The 23,139-nt window shown below is 41.1% G+C and overlaps 1 protein-coding gene across 1 annotated transcript in view; it reads right to left on the bottom strand.

Annotated features, from left to right (window-relative positions):
• TMEM132B (transmembrane protein 132B) overlaps positions 1-23,139 on the bottom strand; it is a 347,709-nt gene that overhangs the window by 55,571 nt on the left and 268,999 nt on the right. The window contains exon 5 of the mRNA XM_030583345.1: positions 8,706-8,849. Within this exon, the coding sequence (XP_030439205.1) occupies positions 8,706-8,849 (144 nt within the window). The remainder of the gene's footprint in view (positions 1-8,705; positions 8,850-23,139) is intronic.

Here is a 23,139-nt window from a genome sequence, read left to right as displayed (position 1 = left end):
AATACCAGATAAAGGATTGGAGCCCCGTTAGCTACTGCTAGACAGAAAGTAGTGCAGGGGAGAGACAGAGGGGAAATTAGGTCTTCTATTGTTTTAACATTAATTATACAATAACATTAATATGGAGGATTCAAGATAAGGTTTGCGGTACTAAAGCAGTGGGCAGAAATGGTTTGAATTTGACCTTCATCATGATTAGGCAGCATATTATCAGAAAGTGAGGAATAATGCATTAGAGTGCTTTCCCCTTGCAAGCTAACGAGGGACATGCATTCTCTCACAGTCCTCAGGATGTTATGATCCCGGTGTTTTCAACATATGCTTCTGATTAGGCAGAAGGAGCCTGATCCTAAGTACAGGGTGTATCATGAGTAATTGTGCTGGTATCAGTGGCATTACACGGGCGTGAGATCTGAACCAGGCCCTGTGAATTCTAGTAGATTCTAGAGAGTCCATTCAGTAAAGAAACACTCGGCTAAATTCCTTGGTGGTTTAACTCTACTGAAACAAATGGAATTATATCACAGATGAATTTGGCCCAATAACTGTTCCACTGTCACATTCGGCCAGACAGAAGGAAAGAGGCAGTGAGAATGTCCAGGGGTTAGGGCCCCCACTTGGGAGGTGGGGGAAGTGGGGTCCAGCCCCCCTGTTACAATCACTCTTTCATTATTTATCTACTCAGCGGTTACAGCAGTCAGGAGACTCCTATTCAATTTTTTTAGAAACTGAACCTGGGTTTCCCACCTCCAGAGCAAGTATTCAGCCACTGGGCTAACAGTCAGAGTGGGCAATAGGTAGCTCCCTGAGCACACCTACCAGATCAGGCCCTTGTCATAAACAGATAGTTAAGGGTTAATGTCTCTTTTACCTGTAAAGGGTTAAGAAGCTCAGTAAACCTGGCTGACACCTGACCAGAGGACCAATAGGGGGACAAGATACTTTCAAATCTTGGTGGAGGGATGTCTTTTGTTTGTGCTCTTTGTTTTGGGGGTTGTTCGCTCTTGGGACTAAGAGGGACCAGACATCAATCCAGGCTCTCCAAATCTTTCTGAATCAGTCTATCATGTTTCAAACTTGTAAGTAATAGCCAGGCAAGGTGTGTTAGTCTTATTTTTGTTTTCTCAACTTGTAAATGTTCCTTTTTTGCTGAGAGGATTTTACCTCTGTTTGCTGTAACTTTGAACCTAAGCCTAGAGGGGGTTCCTCTGGGCTATATGAATCTGATTACCCTGTAAAGTATTTTCCATCCTGATTTTACAGAGATGATTTTTACCTTTCTTTCTTTAATTAAAAGCTTTCTTTTTAAGAACCTGATTGATTTTTCCTTGTTTTAAGATCCAAGGAGATTGGATCTGGACTCGCCAGGGATTGGTGGGGGGAAAGGAAAAGGGATGGTTAATTTCTCCTTGTTTTAAGATCCAAGAGGTTTGGATCTGTGTTCACCAGGGAATTGGTGAAGTCCCTCAAGGCAACCCAGGGAGGGGAAAGTTTTGGGGGGACAGACAGTGCTCCAGACACTGGAATTCTGGATGGCGGCAGTGTACCAGAACTAAGCTAGTAATTAAACTTCGAAGTGTCCATGCAGGTCCCCACGTCTGTACCCTAAAGTTCAGAGTGGGGAAGGAACCTTGACAGCCCTGCACTCGACTTAGGCAACTGAATGCTTCGAGACAGACGTAGCAGTGTGCATGTCAGAGGCCAAAACTATAGTCACTAGTGAGTTTAGGTGCTACAGGATTCAGTGGGAGTTTTGTGGATCACAGTGGAGCCAAAACTGGGATTTAGACACCTAAACTCAACATTTAGGCACCTAAGTACCTTTGTGGATCTGGGCCCTATGTATTTATACTGCACCCAATCAACATGGTATCTAGGTAATTATAAATGGATACATACTTGGTAACACACATATATAGTAAGTGGCCAGGATATGCTCATTTAATCTGTGTAAATCCAGAGTGGTTTAACTGAATTCAGTGGAATTACATCACTGTAATTCAGAGCAAGGACAGAAATGAGCAAAAAGGATTGTCTCATTAACAATCTACTAAATCATAAGCTACTAAAGAGAAATAAAAGGTTAAAAATGCAATGTTCTCGGTTCTGGCCAACAGCATATGACATCTCTGCAATTAGGAAGGAACAATACAGGATGGAATTAATGGAGTAAAGAAGCACAAAATTAGTAAATTACATACAACCTAGCTGACAACTTTTATGAGAGGGTTTAACTCTGTACAGCACATGGAAACATGTCTGGAAGTGAAATCAATACGGACTTTACAAAAGGTGCTTATCACGGGGGGCAGCTACATGCTCTTTCTGAAACAGATAGATAACCCCCGTGTCAGTGCTAAATTCCAACTCACATCGTGGGTTTGAGCCTGCTATATTCCCAGCTAAAAAACACATTCAGATGGAGTTAAGGCTGAGAGAACATATACATAATTTTGGGTAAAATATATTATGAGGTTGTTGCAATTATACAAAAAAATTAAATTACTCTCACTTTTAAGGCCCCTTTACATATCCACAGTGAGATAAAGTGGCCTTAGCATAAATGAGAATCAGATCTCTTGCCTTTAGTTAATTACATAATTATTAATTTAATGGTCTACCTGTTCTACTAGCCAAAAGACAGAGTCCCAGGTGAGTGTCTCTTCTATCAATTCTCAATCTGTTAATTTGATGCCAGAACGTTTCACACAGCAGGCTAAATTTACACCCTGTTCAGTCTCTGAAGCAAATTGGACAATACAGGGTGTAAACTGGTGCTGAATTTGATCTACTGCTCTAGGCCTGATCCAAATCCCAGTCAAGTCAATAGAAAAGTCTCCCATTGACTTGAATAAGCCTAGGATCAGGCCCTTGGGTTTTAGTCTCAGGCAGAGTAAGAACTATTTTGAAAAAAGATAAGAAAAGCAGTCAAAGGGCAGAAGCCTCGCTTTCACAACGTGTATAAATTCACCACTGCAACTGGAAAGCTTGTCTCTTTTCTTAGAGGTCATGTCAAGCCTTATTTAGTTGCCGGCTCCAGTGGACCTTTTAAATTCAGGAACCAGAACAACTTCATGCCCAGCTTTGACAGCGTACCCATATGGAGGGCTGCTGCTTGAACTAGCTGGATTTTAAACAGGCAGTGTTTTGAAATGTAACAAAATCTCCCTATAGGCTGCAGATGTTAATTTTATTAGGGAGGAAGTTCTTTTCCTGACCTTTTTATGTCTAACTTAATCCAATCTTCTCTAACCACAGAAAATTCTAGAACTAGTAGAAATTTTACTAATACAAAAGGTAAGTCCATGAGCACCGCCTTACAGACCTGTATCTGGTTTTCTGAAGTGAAAAAAACAAAACACCTCACTTCTTGAGTTTACAAGATCAACAATCCACTATGAAAACAACGAGGAGTCCTTGTGGCACTGTCATAACTAGAAAAACCACTTTATTTGCATGTATATAGTGCTGGTACTTGACTCCTAATGGGAGTGCTATTGCATGACAAAAGACCTGTAACAGCTCCTTAATGGCTTCTTGCTTAATATGCAAGCCACAAACTGCCAGAAAGAGCAGAAAAAAAAATTCTCTCTGGTTTCTTTGAAAACCAAACCCTTTCTGCTAAAAAGTCCCTAGCAAAGAAAAGAAAAATATAATATTCCTACTGGCTTCTGGATTCTATCCCACCACTGCACACCATGTCATAACTCTAGTCCCAGATTTGGACCTTAGTGTCCAAAATATGGGGGTTAGCATGAAAACCTCCAAGCTTAGTTATCAGCTTGGACCTGGTACTTGCTGCCACCACCCAAAAAATTAGAGTGTTTTGGGTCACTCTGGTCCCCCTGAAAAACCTTCCCTGGGGACCCCAAGACCCAAATCCCTTGAGTTTCACAACAAAGGGAAATAATCCTTTTTCCCTTCCCCCCTCCAGGTGCTCCTGGAGAGATACACAGACACAAGCTCTGTGAATCCAAACAGAGTGACTCCCCCTCTCCGTTCCCAGTCCTGGAAACAAAAGCACTTTCCTCTTCACCCAGAGGGAATGCAAAATCAGGCTAGCAAATCCAACACACACAGATCTCCCCCTGATTTCTTCCTCCCACCAATTCCCTGGTGAGTACAGACTCAATTTCCCTGAAATTTCCCAGAAAAGAAAACTCCAACAGGTCTCAAAAAGAAAGCTTTATATAAAAAAGAAAGAAAAAATACATACAAATGGTCTCTCTGTATTAAGGTGACACATACAGGGTCAATTGCTTAAAAGAATATTGAATAAACAGCCTTATTCAAAAAGAATACAAATCAAAGCACTCCAGCACTTATATTCATGCAAATAGCAAAGAAAAGAAACCATATAACTTACTATCTGATCTCTTTGTCCTTACACTTAGAAACAGAAGATTAGAAAGCAGAAACTACTTCTCCAAAGCTTAGAGAAAGCAGGCAGACAGACAAAAGACTCAGACACAAACTTCCCTCCACCCAGAGTTGAAAAAAATCCGGTTTCCTGATTGGTCCTCTGGTCAGGTGCTTCAGGTGAAAGAGACATTAACCCTTAGCTATCTGTTTATGACAGGCACCTTAGAGACTAACAAATTTATTTGGGCATAAGCGTTCATGGCCTAACAAGGCTACCGCTCTGAAACCTGAATTCATTGTGAAGTGATAAATAACAGAGTCACTAATCAGATAAGAACAGCAACATGGTACATAGCAAAAAACAATAATGACATTTACAGAGGGAGACTGTGCGCCTTTGAAAATCAAGTTGGGTCACACGTGGAGATACTCATTTATGTTTCCTCTGGTAAGGACTTCAAGGAAAATGGGTTGAAAGCAAAAAGGAAATGTGATTTTATTTCAGTGGATACACTAGGAAACAGAAACACTTAAGGCCTGACTGAGTCTCATTTACACTAAGATCCATTTACACCCATTTGGCAGTGTGAATGGATCGGAAAGTGGTCATAAATTTAATTACACTGCCAGAGTGGTGAAACCTGGAGATACATTGCAGTCACTGGAGTAATAGTAATAGGAGGAAATTTAATAGTGAAAAGTGCAAGGTCATGCATTTAGGGATTAATAACAAGAATTTTTGTTATAAGCTGGGGACACATCAGTTATAAATAGCAGAGGAGGAGAAGGACCTTGGAGTATTGATTGATCACAGGATGACTATGAGCCACCAATGTGATATAGCCGTGAAAAAAAGCTAATGCGGTCTTGGGCTGCATCAGGTGAGGTATTTCCAGTAGAGATGAGGAGATGTTAGTACCGTTTTACAAGGCACTGGTGAGACCTCATCTGGAATATTGTGTGAAGTTCTGGTCTCCCATATTTAAGAAGGATGAATTCAAACTTGAACAGATACAGAAAGGGGCTACTAGGATGATCTGAGGAATGGAAAACGTGTCCTATGAAAGGAGACTCAGAGAGCTTGGCTTGTTTAGCCTGGCCAAAAGAAGGCTGAGGGGAGATATGATTGCTCTCTATAAATATATCAGAAGGATAAATACCAGGGAGGGAGAGGAATTATTTAAGTTCAGTATCAATGTGGACACAAGAACAAATGGATATAAACTGGCCATCAGGAAGTTTAGACTTGAAATTAGACAAAGGTTTCTAACCATCAGAGAACTGAAGGTCTGGAACAGCCTTTCAAGGGGAGCAGTGGGGGCAAAAGACATATCTGGCTTTAAGACTAAGCTTGATACGTTTATGGAGGGGATAGTATGATGGGATAGCCTAATTTTCGTAATTAATTGACTATTAGTGCTAAATATGCCCAATGGCTTGTGATGGGATGTTAGATTGGTGGGATCTGAGTTACTAAAGAGAATTCTTTCCTGGGTACTGACTGGTGAGTCTTGCCCACATGCTCAGAATTTAGCAGATCGCCATATTTGATCCTCCAGGGCAGATTGACAGAGGCCCTGGGGGTTTTTTGCCTTCCTCTGCAGCGTGGGGCACGGGTCTCCGCACCTTGAAGTCTTTAAACCATGATCTGAGGACTTCCGTGGCTCAGACATAGATTAGAGGTTTGATACAGGAGTGGGTGAGTGAGATTCTGTGGCCTGTGTTGTGCAGGAGATCAGACTAGACAATCATAATGGTCTTTCTGACTTTAAAGTCTATGATTCTATTAAATGAGAACCAGGCCATTAAAGTTTTAAAATATTTTACTTAAATGCACAGCAAATAACCCCTCCCCATCACATTCTACCTGCAGCTGTATTGTAAATTGGTCTTTGTTAGATAACTCAGAAATGATTTGTGTTCATGAAAACAAGAGCTACATGTTCACCCCAAAAAAACCCCAAAAGTAAAAGTTGCCTGGCTATAGATTTTGACACCAACCCAGGTGGTGGGTTGGAGTTTCTGATTAGAGTGAAACAAAAATTACAAGCCAACCTGAACAAATGTGCACAAAGCTGGCTAGCATTGGTCTGGGAATGGGAAAATCTCAACTGATAGCATAATTAAGGAAGCTGCAGTCAAGAAAAATTGTTTATTGCTAAAATATTGTGTTGAATTTGATGATGAGGGTGATGTAGTATTATTTGGTTCAGATCTTTCCAGGCTTGACAACAGAACATCATTGTATTTCTTTAATCAATTAGCTTATGTAGAGAATTTGAATTCAAGCATATGTTGAGTCCAGTACACATTTCAGCACAATTCAGCATAAGAGAATTTGCTCACTTCATAAAATACAGCATACCAAAGTATGTTTTGGGTGGGGGGGGGAAGGTTTGTGATTTTTATCAAGACTTACAAGATACTGATGAAAACACCTCCTTTTCTAGCAACACTTCTACAAACACCATCTCTAGTTTGACAATAAATACCCTTAAATTTCACCAGTAAAGTTACAAAATAAGTTCTTTAACTCCAATGCCTCTTTGTCATCTTTGGAGATAAATTGGAATGTGTTTGATTTACCACATACCAGATGCAATGGCTGATAATGAACTCATTCCAATTTTTTTAAAATAAGGCGAGAAGGTGGATTTTTGGATCTGGTAAAAATCCATGTACACATATTTCAAAATGAATTATAGGCTGACGATATACATTTGTTTGTTCACCTAAGATAGCATGAAAAATTCTCTGACAAAGTATGTGCTATCTGCTAAGACCTCTATGGTGTTATCTACAAAAAATGTTGCACAGATGAGTTAAAATACTAAGATCCAGGCTTTGGAGCCTCAAAAGCAATCTACAGAGAACATATAAATATGGTCTGTCAGATCTGGAAATGTATGTAGAGAAGACACAATTACTATCTAGAAGACCAGAAGGAATGTTCTTTGTTAAAGGCTGCAGAGGTAGTTAGTATTAAAGTTCTTGGGTCACAGGATCTCTGTTTGCAGAAGAGGTAAATGCAGAGGTTTATCTTCTGTAACAACTGTGTCCACTCGACTCAGGCAAAAAAAAAAAATAAAAAATACCACCATTCCAAGACTACTCTTTGAAAACTCCATAGAGGTAAGGATAAAGGCAAGATAATCCTACTCAGATCTGATGCTTATGCACCACCAACAAAAAGCAGACATAATAGACACACAATTCCAGTTAAAATGCTTCTCTACCTTTATGTCTAAATAATAATAATAATAATAATTTGTATGACGGTTTTATATGGTAACAACAGTGGCAAAGTTATACAATCAATGACTTTAAAAGGTCATATTTACAATGCCTTTGTCTCTCCATTGATTGGTGTTAATGTAGAGGAAACCAATTTAACCTATCACATTTGAAAGGAAAGTCTGCTTTTCCTACAGTAGGTAGGACCAGGTGGTTTAAAAAGTCATAGATCTTGCTATAAAGAAGTTTTTATATAAAAAAATCTGCTTTCTTGTGTACCAGGTGGCTTAATGTATCAGTGCAAGTAGTCTTTCATCTCTGGAGAACTCAGTTCAAGTTTGTTGCAGTGAAATCTTGGCCCTGTTGAAGTCAACTGGAATGTCACCATTGACTTCAATAGTACCAGAATTTCACTCTTGGTCTAACTGTCACTCTTACACACATCACAGAGCCACTTCAGAATTTGGTAGAGTGCAATGTCTTTGCTTAGGAGAAGCTCTGGACTGGAAAATCAAGGTCAAAAAGGTCAGGAGTGTATTAGCAACCTGGCAATATACCAATCCTATCAACTCTTACTATTTATGTAATAATGGGTGCAGAAGGGCTGCATGACAACAAGGGTCCCTGAATGATGGCTTGATTCTTCCCAAGTCTAACACCAGACAGCATGTGCTTCCACCTCAGCAGTATTGATCTGCTAGCCAGCAAAAAAAAGAGGCAGGGCCATGATTCCTTCCATTCTCCCCCGTTTTGGTGGTTTAGCACCACTGAGGGCCCTGCACTTTCCGTGTTCATGCATTCATATTGTCCAGTCCAGGGATTCACACCCACCTCTCTGCTAGGCACACAGGCAGCACCTGCATCGCTGGGTTCCACAATACAGAAGGAGCATGCTATCCCTGAACAACCTCCAGAAATCCAATGCCCTTTTGAACACTAACACTGGATCATTTCTGGGGGGGACTCCATGACTGCAAAGTTGGGGGCCTGAATGCCACAGAGAGCACAAGGAGGATCGTGGTTGACTTCTGTTCTGGGGCACAATGAGAGGGGGCAGAAAGGGGAAGCTCCATCTCTCCAACTTGCACACCTTAGTTTAGCCACCTCACCTTTATGACATCTTCATCAGCTGATTTACATTCAGTGGACTCTGAAACGTCGATCACGGAACCATCCTCGTGCACAGCAACAACTTTCACCGGAACAGATACTGTCTTCCCTGTCAGAATGGCCGTGTTAAGGACTTCTGTATCCTGCACATACACACACATGCACAAAAAGGGGATGCACGTTAAAGAAGCATGACCACGTGGCACAATGTAGACATTTCCAGTGTTGTTGGAAATTAGTCATGATGCTTATTGACCTTCATCCTTGACTTGCAATTTTAAAAATTAGGTGCACTGCTAAAGTAATTTGCTAATACAAAATAGCAAGTTATAAATACACCAGTAGATATTGCCAGCATGATGCAATAAATCAGGTTTGTTCTGCATTCTTCTTAATGCTTTGCAGAAGACAGGGTCATATGTCACAATCTTTATGGAACTACACAAATCTTTCCATCCCAACCTCCCAAGTTATGTTGGTGGTTGTAGATATGGATGCCAAGTGTTATGATAAACCTGCCTCCATTGCTTCCCAAAGTCCCCTTAAAAGATGTGCCTGTTAAGTGGTTTCCTTCTTTGGGGGCTTGAGTGAAACCTTCATTTTCATGTCACGTTAGAAAGAGATGTGGCGCCAAAAACAACAGAATGTCAAATGCAAATTTTAAAATCTTTCCCCATGAGAATCCCACCTGGATACATTTTACTGGCCATCAAGCCATATTTATCTTCTCCTGTGATGGATTCAGAGAGCCGGGATGCTAATGACTCCATTAACACAGCCTTCATCTACACCTTGGCGTGGATGCAGTGTGATTAATTACCCCAAATGAGCTGTTATTGCGGTCCCCCGCTTAAGTAAGTGGCTGTGCAGTTTGGAGGAGTAGAACTTCCAAAGGTACTTTACTCAACAGGCTCTGCGTGGTTTACAAATAAGAAATGCTTGCAACCAGAGCCAGACCTTCATGCTGCACTGCATGACCAATGCTTGTGTGGGTTCAGTCTCTGGTTTCAAGAAGCACCTTGAGGTTGAGTTTTTTTATTTATTTAAATCCGTTAGCTTTTTATTAATCACTTCCATAAAATCATCTCTTCAACTTCAATTAGGGGGCAAAAGTAGCTTTCCAACTCATCCAACTTTAAAGTCCATAATTAGCCTGGGTGGAAAACTGGATTGAAGTGAGAAATCTGGCACTGTCTTGCATAGGCAGTGAGGTGTATTCACTATAATTTCCTTCTGTCTGCTAGCTAAATTAACAGGAAACAATGGGAGTACACCACAAGCTACAGACATTAGAAGATGACCAATAAGTATTGGCAACTGAGATATAATATTAATATTGAGCAACTTTTAGAAAAAGTAGCTTGAATTAAATGAAGTACTAAAGACCAGGGCAAGCTAACTAACAACGTATACTAGTGCTTTGCCATCAGTCAGGTTCCAAAAAAGCATGTAAGCACATGCTTGAGTGCATTTGTATTTGGAACAGTATTAAGGCATGTGCTTAACTCAAAGCTTTCACTTCAAAGGGATTTAAGCATATGCTTAAGTGCTGTCCTGAATAAGGCCTCAAGAAATAAATATACATTCTTTGTTCTACATTAGGTAAGTCATGAACCAGATGTTTTGTGCAGTAAATGACTGTTTAATGTTCATTTATGTTGATCAGTCTCATTTATAAGCAGCTGTCATCCAGTAGGGAGGGACAGCATGGGTAAAAGAAATAGATGTGAAAAAAAACAAAAACCCTGCCAAGTCCTTACAAGGACTATAGATTGAGCGAAACTCAGAACCATAATGTATCACCTTGTGGGGAAAAAATTTTAGATTGCAGAAGACATATAGGGTCAAATTCGGGCTGCTTCATTCATGCCAAAACCATTGGTGAGCAACCTGCAAATCATATACAGTCAGACATATATACATACGCATATACATACACAGTAATAGGCTTGTGTGTACATATATTATATATCATATGACACATACATTATGGAGAGGTGATGCCCCTGCGATAAGTTGCATTTCACCTGGACCATTTTATCACAATGTCATTTTCCAAGCCATTCTTCCATAAAGGACTTTTTTCTTCAAAGGATCAGGTAGAAAAATACATCTCACAAGGGACATAATTAACAAATACAGCTGAATAATCCTACTTTTGAGGACTCTTTCCGGTGGGGAGGGGAATGTGAACCACATAACTCTCCACTCAGGGCCTGATCCAAAGCCCATTGAAGTTAATGGAAAGACTGCCATTGACTTCACAGGCTTTAATGGAACTAGCTGATCTTACGTATGTCAGTTTTGCACCAGTTATTATAACAGTAACCAGCAGTTGTTTCTGCTTTACACCAGTGTAAGCAAGAGGAGAATTGGGCCCAATGAGCTTCATTTAAAAAAACAATTGGTGATTAGTGGCTACATTGACATCATCTTTGGCACTGCTGAAGGTTAATGCAAAGATTACAAAAGGATTTCTGTTCCTTTTGTACACTTCATCTGAACTGGGAAGCTGAGGACAAGAGAACAGGGCTAAGAATTGACACATCACTAGCCTGTTTTATTTTTGGATGTTCTGAAATACTTTTATCTTGATCTTGACATAAAGTGTTGCCCTGTGTTCCTCTCAGCATGTTGAGAAACTCGCCGTGCTGATTAGCGGTTGCTGCATCATAAAAATAAACTTCACTGGGAGGAAAACTTATGATATAAAATCAATATCTCAAATGCTTAGATCCAGTGTTATGCAACTAGAGTAGACGGTGTTAAGATCTTTTTACAAGCTAACTATTTTCAGACTCCAAAAATATATTTCCTCTGTGAGAAAGAGTATGAAGTCTGAATTGAACTAATTGCCTGTCCATAAGAGAGAGAGAGAGAGAGATGTTATATTTTAAAAAATGGATCTTTGACAAGTAACAACATTTCAGCAAGACTCAAGTAGGTATATTTTATATCTTGTAGTAGGGCTTGTTAGAGACAAACCATTTCCTGAATTTAACATGTCTGTAGCGGTTATTACTGACAGTGCCTGAAATCTACAGAAGGGTAATAACACTGATTTACAGGTCAGCTGGCATAAACTGGCAGAACTCCACTGAAGTTGATGATACTATACCAAGTTTCACCAGCTGAGGATCTTAACCACAGTGACTAAAACGTCCCAGATGTAAAATGGTAAATACCCTAGTCCAGCTTCTGTACTCTGAGGCTTTTTTTTTAAAAAAAAAGGATAGCTAGCGTACAAAAATGGAATTCTATTAACTCAGGTGGGAGTTGCATATTCATATTGCCTGCTCTGTCCCTGAATAATAATTATATAAGTGTTTATCTCTAATTCCTTCTCTGTACCCGAATGCATTAGCACTTCAGCAGAGCTTTTCTTAATTACAACTGTAACCTGCTAATAGTGTTTCTTTGTTGTCTGAAGGAATCTACTTCTTATCCAGCCTAGGCTAAATTAAAATTTAATACAACATCAGGTCACAACAGAACTAGGAAGCAAATGACAGCTGTTTAATTAAAACCTAAACCTGATTAGATGGCACTACTGAGAGAAATACTCTAGGGGAAGAGTAGAGAACTACCAAAACTCCAGGCCAGGATAATGGCTTTATTTGAATATGAATAAACCCTATGTGCATCTACTGTAAATGTTTACAACTCATTGCTTTGGACAAATGAGGGAGAGGGGAAATATGAATGGGAGACTTGTCAAAAGTTGTGATAAAGCTGTGATTGCCAACACTCTCTATTAACATGGTAAATATGTTACCGAGAGAGGGGATTGTTGAGGAATGACTGTAGTGGATATTAATGAATCCACTCTATGAAACCCACTAGAGTGGTATGAAAAGCCCAAATAATTAGGCTTTAAACAGCTGTGCTGCATAGCACTGCATCTTCCCCTGAAATACACACGCATTGCTCACAGCCTGGCCGAGTGGCTCCGGTGGGCTGAGAACTGCATTCCTCATCTGTGGCAGAGGTACTTGGCCAATAGATCAGTGCAGCAGTTCATCTAGCGCTGTGGTATATAGCTATACCTAGCCTACACATCACCGCCAGTGTAGACAAGGTCTATTACAAAGCCAAAAATTGAACCCTTAGTCTCCTTAGTCCCAGTCCAACACCTTAACCACAAGAGCATTTTTCTTCCCCACAAGTATCCGCAAGCAGCCATTCTCCAAGCATCCTACTCCTATCTGCACTGCATTGCTTAAGTAATGCAGAGGACCTTGTGCTGGCCCTGTGCATGAGGATGAATATCAATCTGAATGATTAATGTACAGGCTGGCTTATTTCTTAGAGGTTAACAAAACATGTTGCAGTACAGTAAATCTAATAAAAACACTCAATTGTAAATCAGAAGGGAAACTTAAAGCCAGCCCTGTTCTGCTGACAAATGTTACAGCTAAATGCCTTTTGGCATTCAGTTGAAATGATTGTCTTTAGTGAAGAAGGCATGGAGCTGAAACATTTGTCTGCAGAATTGCATTCCTTTATTATTATTATTTTTTCCCCTGTGTGTATCTCGTGAAAAGAAATTTGTAACATTGGAACTAATCTTTTGGAACCCATTCTCCAGTCCCATAATAGCACCTCTTAGAAATGTAAATTACAGGGCAGATTGTGACATGGGTTTTTTTAACCTCATTAGATAAACTATTCACCACCTTTTGCTTCAGATCAAAGAGCAAAGCAATGTAAGACTATTAAGCAAGCTTAATATATAAATTAGATGCTCTGCTAAAATTATTATAATCCAGAACAATTCTGGTGTATTTTTCCCTCAGACCTGAATGGTGTTGTAGGATTCAAATATATATTAATGATCCCCACTTGGTGGAAAGCTATTTATATTTTCCACTACCACATATCTGTTGTGACTCACAGGTAAAATCTGCCACTTTCTCACCCAAGGGTGAAAACGTACAACTGAGATCATGTGTTTATTAAACATTAGGAAACATTTACAATCTTTCATAAGTTCTCTTTGTTCTTTGAGGGTTTTTTCCCTTAAACTAATCCAGTTACACTCCATTGACTCTGGCTTATGCTAAGTGGCCAGTCTCACACTTTAATGCCCATAGAAGAGCAGCAAGCTTGGTTAATATCTGATTATTCACTGATCATACTTGGGAGTAGGGTGACCAGATGTCCCAATTTTATAGGAACAGTCCCAATATCTGAAGCTTTTTCCTTTTATAGGATCCTATTACCCCCGACCCCCTGTCCTGATTTTTCATACTTGCTGTCTGGTCACCCTACTTGGGAGGCTGGTCCTGCTGCCCTTACATGCCTATGACTGAAATCAACAGGAGTTCTGCATGTGAAGGGACTACAAGATATTAAATGACAAATTCAGCTATCTTTAGTCACCTTGAGCAGTACCATAATTCATGCATAATTCTGCTGGCTCCACTGGGGCTACTTATGCAGTCAGGTACTATTCTCTATGTACATGGGTGGCAGAATCAGGCCCAGAAGGATCTGTATTGCCCTGCCCCCGGCCCCCAACATTCATTCATGTCACTAGAAGGTCATATCCCTGCCCCTCTGCCCTCTCTCAGGCTCCAGCTGTTTTCTCATGTGAACATTTTATAAATTGTATCATTGTTAAGAATGATCGACTATGACAGATGGTAACTCACAAATACTGCAGGCTATCATGCCAAAGTTAAAGGTCATCCTTTAGCACTTCTGTCTTCCTGCATAATAGATTTAACTTATACTGGGATTCCCAAGGAAGAAGAGGCAGGAGGCCATATCCTGCAGATAAAGTTAATGTAGATTAAACTATAAAAGAGAGAGAGGTTCTTAATCGCAGATTCTCCTCGTGGCCCATATGCAGGGCCGGTGCAACCATTTAGGTGACTTAGGCGGTAACCTAGGGCACTAGCATTTGGGAGCCGCCATTTTCTTTGGCAGCGACCATGATGGCCGGATCTTCAGCCGCCCCGGTCGTCGCCGGCATTTAGGAGGAGGGAGCTGAGGCAGGGGGGTGCGGGGAGGGCCGCCTGCAGCAAGTTGGGGGGGTTGGCACGCAGGGAAACTCCTCACCCCAGCTCACCCCTGCTCGAGCACACCATGGCTGCTTCACTTCTCCTGCCTCCCAGGCTTGTGACACCAATCAGCTTAGGAGCCGCAAGCCTGGGAGGCGGGAGAAGCAAAGCGGCCACGGTGTGCTCAGAGTGCTTGTGCTCATGTGAGGAACAGGGGTGAGCTGGGGTAGAGGGGGTGCCTCAGGGCAGAGGGTGGGGGTTGGGGGGCTGCTGCAAGGGGGGTGCTGCCAAGGGGGGGTGCCTCAGGGCGGGGGCGCAGGGGCAGAGTGTGCAAAGTGGAAGTTTCGCCTAAGGCACGAAACATCATTGCACTAGCCCTGCCCATATGCAGCACATATCAGCCTAACTGAATATTTTTCTAGATGTATATTATAGTGTGCACTGAAATAACACTTGATCTCCATGAACAAGTATCAGCAAACATGTTTCTTCATAGATTCCAAAACAAAATCCTATTTACTGTCTCATCTCCTAAAAAAATATGTATTAGAGGAAACTGATTCCTTAACTTGTATATAGTATACACAACATGTGCTAGGATCTCAGAGGTATCAGCTAGAGTGACATTTTTACTGTGAAATTCATGGAGGTCAAAGCTGAGATTTCTGATGTTTGCTATTATTTTTACAAACTTGCTCCTGTAATGTCATTAAAAAATAAGAAGAAATTCGGTCATTTTTTGAGGTTTATCCAAGAATGATGAGCAAATCCTGCAGCCAAAGGTGAACCCTGATTAGCAGCATAAACAACATCACATATGTGACCTTTAAAAAAACCTCGTAATAGCCGAACTGCACCCCATTAAGTGGAGGTTCAGAAAGCAGCCTGATGCACGTGGCAGGGGTAATTGCAACCTGTCAAGCAGTCTCCTGTGTTTTAGCTAAACACCAGTATCCTCTGCTGCTAGCAGAGACCTTTCCTGAGAACAGGCTTGTACTGTTTTGCTTCAGCCCATAATGTCCCAGCAGACTTTATGCACAAAGTCAGCTGTGTTAAACATCTTGACACTCGTGTTCCAAAATGTAAACTCAAGGCTGTGACAGTCAAAGGATGGGAAATTCTCAACGCAGGAGAAAGCTTGTCACCTGTCTGCTTCTGGCTAACCACATGGAAGAAAAACCCACTGAGTTCTCTGGGTTTGTGCTTCAATGCTATTTTGTGTCCCATGCTACAGAGGATGCATGAAGAGATTGTACGACACTGACTGTAAGTCAGAGAACAAAAGGTAGCTGGAGCTAGAATCTCTCTTCTCTATTTATGCAGGCACTCTCTGAATACTTTTCTTGCTGCTTCTTATCTTTTCTCAGCATCTTCCCCCACTACTTAGAGTAGGTCATTTGAATTAATAACCATAAAGGGATATTCCAACCAATCTGACAATCAGGTTTGGATACTTTATTGGGAGCTTTAATGGGATGCTAGAGGAACCTAGCAGGGGATCAATAATAATTTTGGAAGCAGGCCTTTGACAAAGTTGCTTCTCTTACTTTGAAATTGCTTATTCTGCATAGTGTGTGTATGGCAAACCTTTCAGAATGATCTCTCTAGGTAGGTATTTAAAGCATGCTTAATTATCTAGCATAGTATCTGAGCAGTCATCTGGTAGATTTATGCCAGCTGTATGCCGTCATAAAGGACTGGTAATCTTTATAAAACACATTGGGAATGCTCTCAGTATAGTAAAACTATTGTCATGTTAGACATTTATGGTAACACAGTGCTACTTAGTTTATGATAATCATGGATCTGATGCTCCTCTCCCATGCGACTCCAGAGAAATTCTGCTGAAATCAAGAGGACTCCATCCAGTTGCTGCAGTCTGCCTACATGCTGTGGATTGCAGTATCGGGGCCCGAATCCACACCCTTGCACAATAAATTCTGTTTGAAATGTCAATTAAATAATTTCAGAAACCCCAAGGCGGCAGAGCATATGTTGATCTTTTCTGTTAAGGAACGCAAGATGAGAGTAAGTGGGGAGGGGCCTTGGGGGAGGGGATGGAGCGGGGGCAGGGGCAGGAAGAGGCAGGGTGGGCATTTGGGAGAAGGGCGCGATCTAGGGCTGAGCAGGGGTTGAGCACCCCTGGGGAAAATTAGAAGCCAGTGCTGTGTACAGGAGGACAGAGTAGATGATCACAGTGATCCCATCTGGTTTTATAGTAGGAGTTATTGGTCTGAATTTCTGGCCACCATTTGCAATTTTGCCCAGGGACCTTGATCGCTACTGGTTTAAGAAAGCATGTCCAACCAAAAAAAAAAAAATAAAATGTAATGACCATTTTGAAGCATTTCTTTTCAATGTTTCTCAGCCAGCTGTCTCTTTCTGCGTGGGATGGAGAAAATACTATATAATTGCTATAATGTGAGAGTTGGCAATTTACTGGCTCGAAAAGTAAAGCCAGCACTAATCTACAGACCTCGAAATATAGGGTTGCATTATCATACGATTTTACTGCTCATCTGTGTAATCATCATCTGTCATGACTGCTACCTGGGCAGAAATCCATATCTTTCTGTAATAACAGCCACTTTAATGTTATAGAAGAATACACAAATTAATACATTGCATGATATACATTGTCCACGTCAGTGTTCTCTCATGGCTACAGCAAGCATCTGCGATCAGGATTTCTGGGAGATAGATCTGTCTATCCACTGTTCTGCTTCTCACTTACTAGTTGACCTTGATAAGCCACCCACAATACCACCTACATGGGGAGGTATTTGTGAGGGGCGTTATGAAGTTCTGCAAAGTGCTCTGAGGTCCTCAGATGAGAGATGCACTGAGGACAAGTGTTACTATAGATTTGGCTCTTTTGCTAGATGCTCTAAACACGGTAGCAACTTGATCCAGTAACGCCATATGATTAATGCAAATACAAATGCTGCCCTTCAAAATGTGAATGACTAGCATAGCCATAGCCCAGCCAATGTATATCTACCATCATTTCAATACAATGCACAACAGGAGCCTCCTCTCCCTGTCCAATAGGGGCCTGGTGCTGAGGGGCATAAGGAGCAGACAACGGGGCAAAGGCTAGCATCTAGCAAGAGAGCAAACAGTCAGAGAGGCAGCAGGGTCATTTCCCTGCTGTCTTTCTCCCTCAGTTGATGGTGGAGCTGGATGCACATAGAAGAGAACAGAGGCTACAATCTCACAGAGGATGATGCAGTGTCTACCCTCCCCCATTATGCTCCCTTGAGTTCTAGGAGGTCCTCTCCCTTGCCTGCATGGGGACACTTGGAAAGTTAATGCAAACTGAAAGTGGATTTGTTAAAGTGATTAAGCTCCTGTCTGGACACTCATTCAGAATTAAAGTGGCCTTAATTCAGTTTCATAGAATCATAGAATCACAGAGTATCAGGGTTGGAAGGGACCTCAAGAGGTCATCTAGTCCAACCCCCTGCTCAAAGCAGGACCAATTCTCAACTAAATCGTCCCAGCCAGGGCTTTGTCAAGCCTGACCTTAAAAACCTCTAAGGAAGGAGATTCCACCACCTCCCTAGGTAACCCATTCCAGTGTTTCACCACCCTCCTAGTGAAAGTTTTTCCAAATATACAACCTAAACCTCCCCCACTGCAACTTGAGACCATTACTCCTTGTTCTGTCATCTGGTACCACTGAGAACAGTCTAAATCCATCCTCTTTGGAACCCCCTTTCGGGTAGTAGAAAGCAGCTATCAAATCCCGCCTCATTCTTCTCTTCTGCAGATTAAACAATCTCAGTTCCCTCAGCCTCTCCTCAAAAGTCATGTGCTCCAGCCCCCTAATCATTTTTGTTGCCCTCCACTGGACTCGTTCCAATATTTTCACATCCTTCTTGTAGTGTAGGGCCCAAAACTGGACACACTACTCCAGATGAGGCCTCACCAATATCGAATAGAGGGGAACGATCACATCCCTCGATCTGTTGGCAATGCCCCTACTTATACAGCCCAAAATGCCGTTAGCCTTCTTGGCAACAAGGGCATACTATCGACTCATATCCAGCTTCTCATCCACTGTAACCCCTAAGGTCCATTTCTGCAGAACTGCTGCCTAGCTATTCATTCCCTAGTCTGTAGCAGTGCATGGGATTCTTCCGTCCTCATCAGGTTTCTTTTGGCCCAATCCTCTAATTTGTCTAGGTCCCTCTGTATCCTATCCCTGCCCTCCAGTGCATCTACCACTCCTCCCAGTTTACTGTCATCTGAAAACTTGTTGAGAGTGCAGTCCACGCCATCCTCCATATCATTAATGAAGATGTTGAACAAAACTGGCCCCAGGACTGACCCTTGGGGCACTTCACTTGATACCGGCTGCCAACTAGACATGGAGCCATTGATCACTACTTGTTGAGCCTGACGATCTAGCCAGGTTTCTATCCACCCTATAGTCCTTTCATCCAACCCATACTTCTTTAACTTGCCGGCAAGAATACTTGATGGCAAGTTAAAGTTTAGCATGCTTCACTTTGGAAGACATGATATCTCCCACTGGAGTATGTACCAACCTCAACACCAGCGCAAAATATTTAAACGGCACACAATGAGTAGCTCTCTTCAGTCGAATAGTCCTCAGCAGCCCTGGTTTCAAAAGGAAGAATCGACAGGTTGAAAACTTGAAGATAAAAGGGACAGAAATTTTCAGACTCCTCATTGTTTCTCAGGTCCTCTTATATCTTTGCATTGAACAGCATTTCTGAAAGCCTCTCAGAGAAGAGAAATGGAGCTATTTATAGTTCCATGACAGCAGGTAGCAGGACAGTAGTTCACTGTCACTTTCCCCATTCACTAGCACAAAAACTCAGCTAACCTCTGTTCACTCTTACAAGTTACACCAGGAAGATTTTATCCATGTTTCTTCAGGTATCACATATATATATATATATATTTTAAAATATGTGATTCCGTTCCATACTTGTGAAGGCTTTTTGGTTCTGTTCATTTCTTCAGAGAGAAAGCTGCGAAGTGGCACTAGCAAATAGCTATTGGCACATTTGCTCGCTCTCTCTCACAGCTCAGATTTCTGACTGCTCGGAGACTTCCCACCCCTGCTGGCGGTCGTGGTCAACCTGACTGTAATCTCCAAGTGATTCATTGACACCTGAGCACAGGGAGTGTAAAATAGGGACGAATCAGAAGAGTAGCATTTTACACCCACTTTTGCACAGGTGTAAATGACTACCCAAAGAGCACAGGGAGAATCAGGCCCCTGTAGACTACAAAGGAAACTGGAAAAGGAATCTTCTCTAGTTCTGAAAATGCTGAGGAGAAGGTGGTGAGTTCATGCCCTGCATCTTGCTTGTCAGAATCCTTCAAAATATCAGAGAATTAATCTGATGCTGATAATACAGCCAAGAATCTTAGAACCAAGCCATATTCTCTCTCTAGATATGGAACTATATACTTAGGTCTCCCAAATCTACCACAATCACAACCACTCTTCCATAAAAAAATATATTAGTATTATTTTTATAATTAAACTGTATTCAGTAAAGTATGCAATTCTTTTGTGTTAGGAAATGGAATGATTATATCCTCAGTCAGTTCTTAATAACATTATTTGGGAACGAGATTATAGAATATATTACAATTTACAGTTACTTTTATATATATGCAGGATCAGTATGTAAACTGCAACCTCTTCAGAGATTGGGACTCTCTCTCACTAGGTATGATTGTAGTATTGTTGTAGTCATATTAGTCCCAGGATATTAGAGAGACATGATAGGTGAGGTAATCTCTTTTATCAGACAAACTTCTGTTGGTGAAAGATACAAGCTTTCAAGCTACACAGAGCTCTTCTTCCAGTCTGGGAAAGGTCAAAGAGAGTCACAGCTAAAGACAAAGTGGAACAGATTGTTTAGCATAAACAAATCAAAGCGGGCCCTAGACCCTGCCACGAGAACAGGTGCAAAACCTGCAGACAAATCTTCACTGCTACATTGACCATTGCCCCCCACAACTCACCTTTCAAGATCCATGGGTCTGAGACATGACTATCAATATGGGATGTACCTCAGCCAGTGCACTAAGCACTCTGATAACAACTATGTGAGTGAAACCAGAATCACCGAGCTCCCAAATGAACTCACACAGAAAAATGATAAGAGACAAAAACACCCTATCAACTGTGGGCGAACACTTTTCATAAGATGATCACTGCATTTCTGACCTCTCAGTCCTCATCCTCAAAGGAAACCTGCACAACACTTGCAAAAGACGTGCCTGGGAGCCTAGCTGCATAACTTCGCTAGGCACTAAAAATCATGGTTTTCATAAAGACACTAGATTTATGGCTTATTACAACAATCTGCAAACCACTAACCCTCCTTTTTGTCCTACGACTGCCTAGGTGTTAACGGACCACTTCACCCTGAATGGACTCTTAGAATATGTGTTAACTACTTATGCTAAACACTCCGTTTCACCTTGTATTTAGCTGTCGTACTTTCCCAGCCCTGTAGAGCTCTGTGTAGTTCAAAAGCTTGTCTCTTCCACCATCAGAAGTTAGTCCAATAAAAGATATTACCTCACCCACCTTGTCTCTTACTATGTATGTGCAGGGCTTCTCACAATGGGGCCCTCTAAGTGCAACCGTAGTATAACTAAATAAAAATGATGATAATGCCAAACTACAGTATACGTCCCTCTTACATATCCTCTCACAAGTAGACAAAATTCCATACATTGCATTTAATTACCTTTTTTCTGTGTTGACTTAAAAAACGGAATTTTGAAAGCCGTTTGACTTTGCTAACAACAACTCTGACTTCAGAGAAGTACACCAGTGTAATGTAATGGCACTCGCCATCTGCTTCACATCAAAAAACTGCTGATCACTGTATCTGACATAGTGAAAAAACAGGTTTCAGAGTAGCAGCCATGTTAGTCTGTATCCGCAAAAAGAACAGGAGTATTTGTGGCACCTTAGAGACTAACAAATTTATTTCAGCATGAGCTTTTGTGAGCTACACCTCACTTCTTCAGATGGAGAACACCTCAACCTCTCTAACCACTCAGTGACAGACTTGAAGGTGGCAATTTTGCAACAAAAAAACTTCAAAAACAGACTCCAAAGAGAGACTGCTGAACTCGAATTAATAAGCAAATTAGATACAATTAACTCAGGCCTAAACAGAGACTGGGAATGGTTGAGTCATTACACTAATTGAATCTATTTCCCTATGTTAAGTTCTCCTCACAACTTCTATGGGTCATCTTAATTATCATTTCAAAAGTTTTTTTTCTCCTGCTGATGATAGCTCATCTCAATTGATTAGACTCTTCCTGTTGGTATGCATACTTCCACCTTTTCATGTATGTATAAATATCTCCTGTCTGTGTGTTCCATTCTATGCATCTGAAGAAGTGAGCTGTAGCTCACGAAAGCTCATGCTGAAATAAATTTGTTAGTCTCTAAGGTCCCACAAGTACTCCTGTTCTTTTAGTGAAAAAACAGTCGCTTTCACCATTCACTGTGAACGCAATGGCTTTCTCATATCTTACTAATTGTTTTTTTGGTGGGGCGCAGTCTTCAAATGTCTGCTGCTCTCACGTGTTTTGCCACTCCACGCCACTACAAAATGTTCTCTCTCCCTGTCTGTTTTATCTCCTAGCCTTTGAAATCCACGTTAAAAGTAATTTCCTCCTTGCAATGTGTTTGCCTAAGACTTTCTCTGGCTTTTCATTCTGATACTAATTACTTCCACTGCTCGAATGTGATTTCTGGTACAGTGTATTGGTTGCACCCCAAAGATAATTTTCAAATTCCATTTAATGAAGATGTTTACTCTTCTCAATATTCTTTCTTGGCCTGATTTTTTCTTAGTTTTTGTTTTTGCAGACTCCCTCACCTTGCACCTGCTCAAGTATTTGCTTGTTCAGTCATGTCCCTACATCTGATTATCTCTTTTTCTTCTCCATTTTTATTAGGAATGACCTCAATTTTGTTCAAGTTCAGGGTGAAGTCCCACTTTCCTGATTTCCATGATTGAATTTCTCAGTGAACTCCTATGTTGTATACGTATTTCCTGTGGAAAAAGCCAATATCATCTGTGAGGTTCAGAACTGTTCAGTCACTTCTTTTTAGAATATCAATATTTTTCCATGTGTCTTCAGCATCTGGGAGATAGTTTCTCAAAAAGTTGCAGAACTTTTCCAGATCTTTGTGGAGACTGTTGGCCTGATCCTGTTCTCAGCTATGTTGGTATAAATCATACGTAATTCCACTGAAGAACATGAAGATACACCAATGTAGAAACAGTATGATGTCTGAATCACACCATGTTGTCTATTCTAACAATTATATGGTGAATGTTTTATTTAGACAAATCTCACGTTCCTCTAGCCATTGATTCCATAAAATTCCAATACAGATTCCTAC

The sequence above is a fragment of the Gopherus evgoodei genome, chromosome 13, assembly GCF_007399415.2.
Source record: "Gopherus evgoodei ecotype Sinaloan lineage chromosome 13, rGopEvg1_v1.p, whole genome shotgun sequence".
NCBI lineage: Eukaryota > Metazoa > Chordata > Testudines > Testudinidae > Gopherus > Gopherus evgoodei.
Note: the sequence above shows the minus strand (reverse complement) of the source record. Positions and strands in the feature narration are given on the sequence as shown.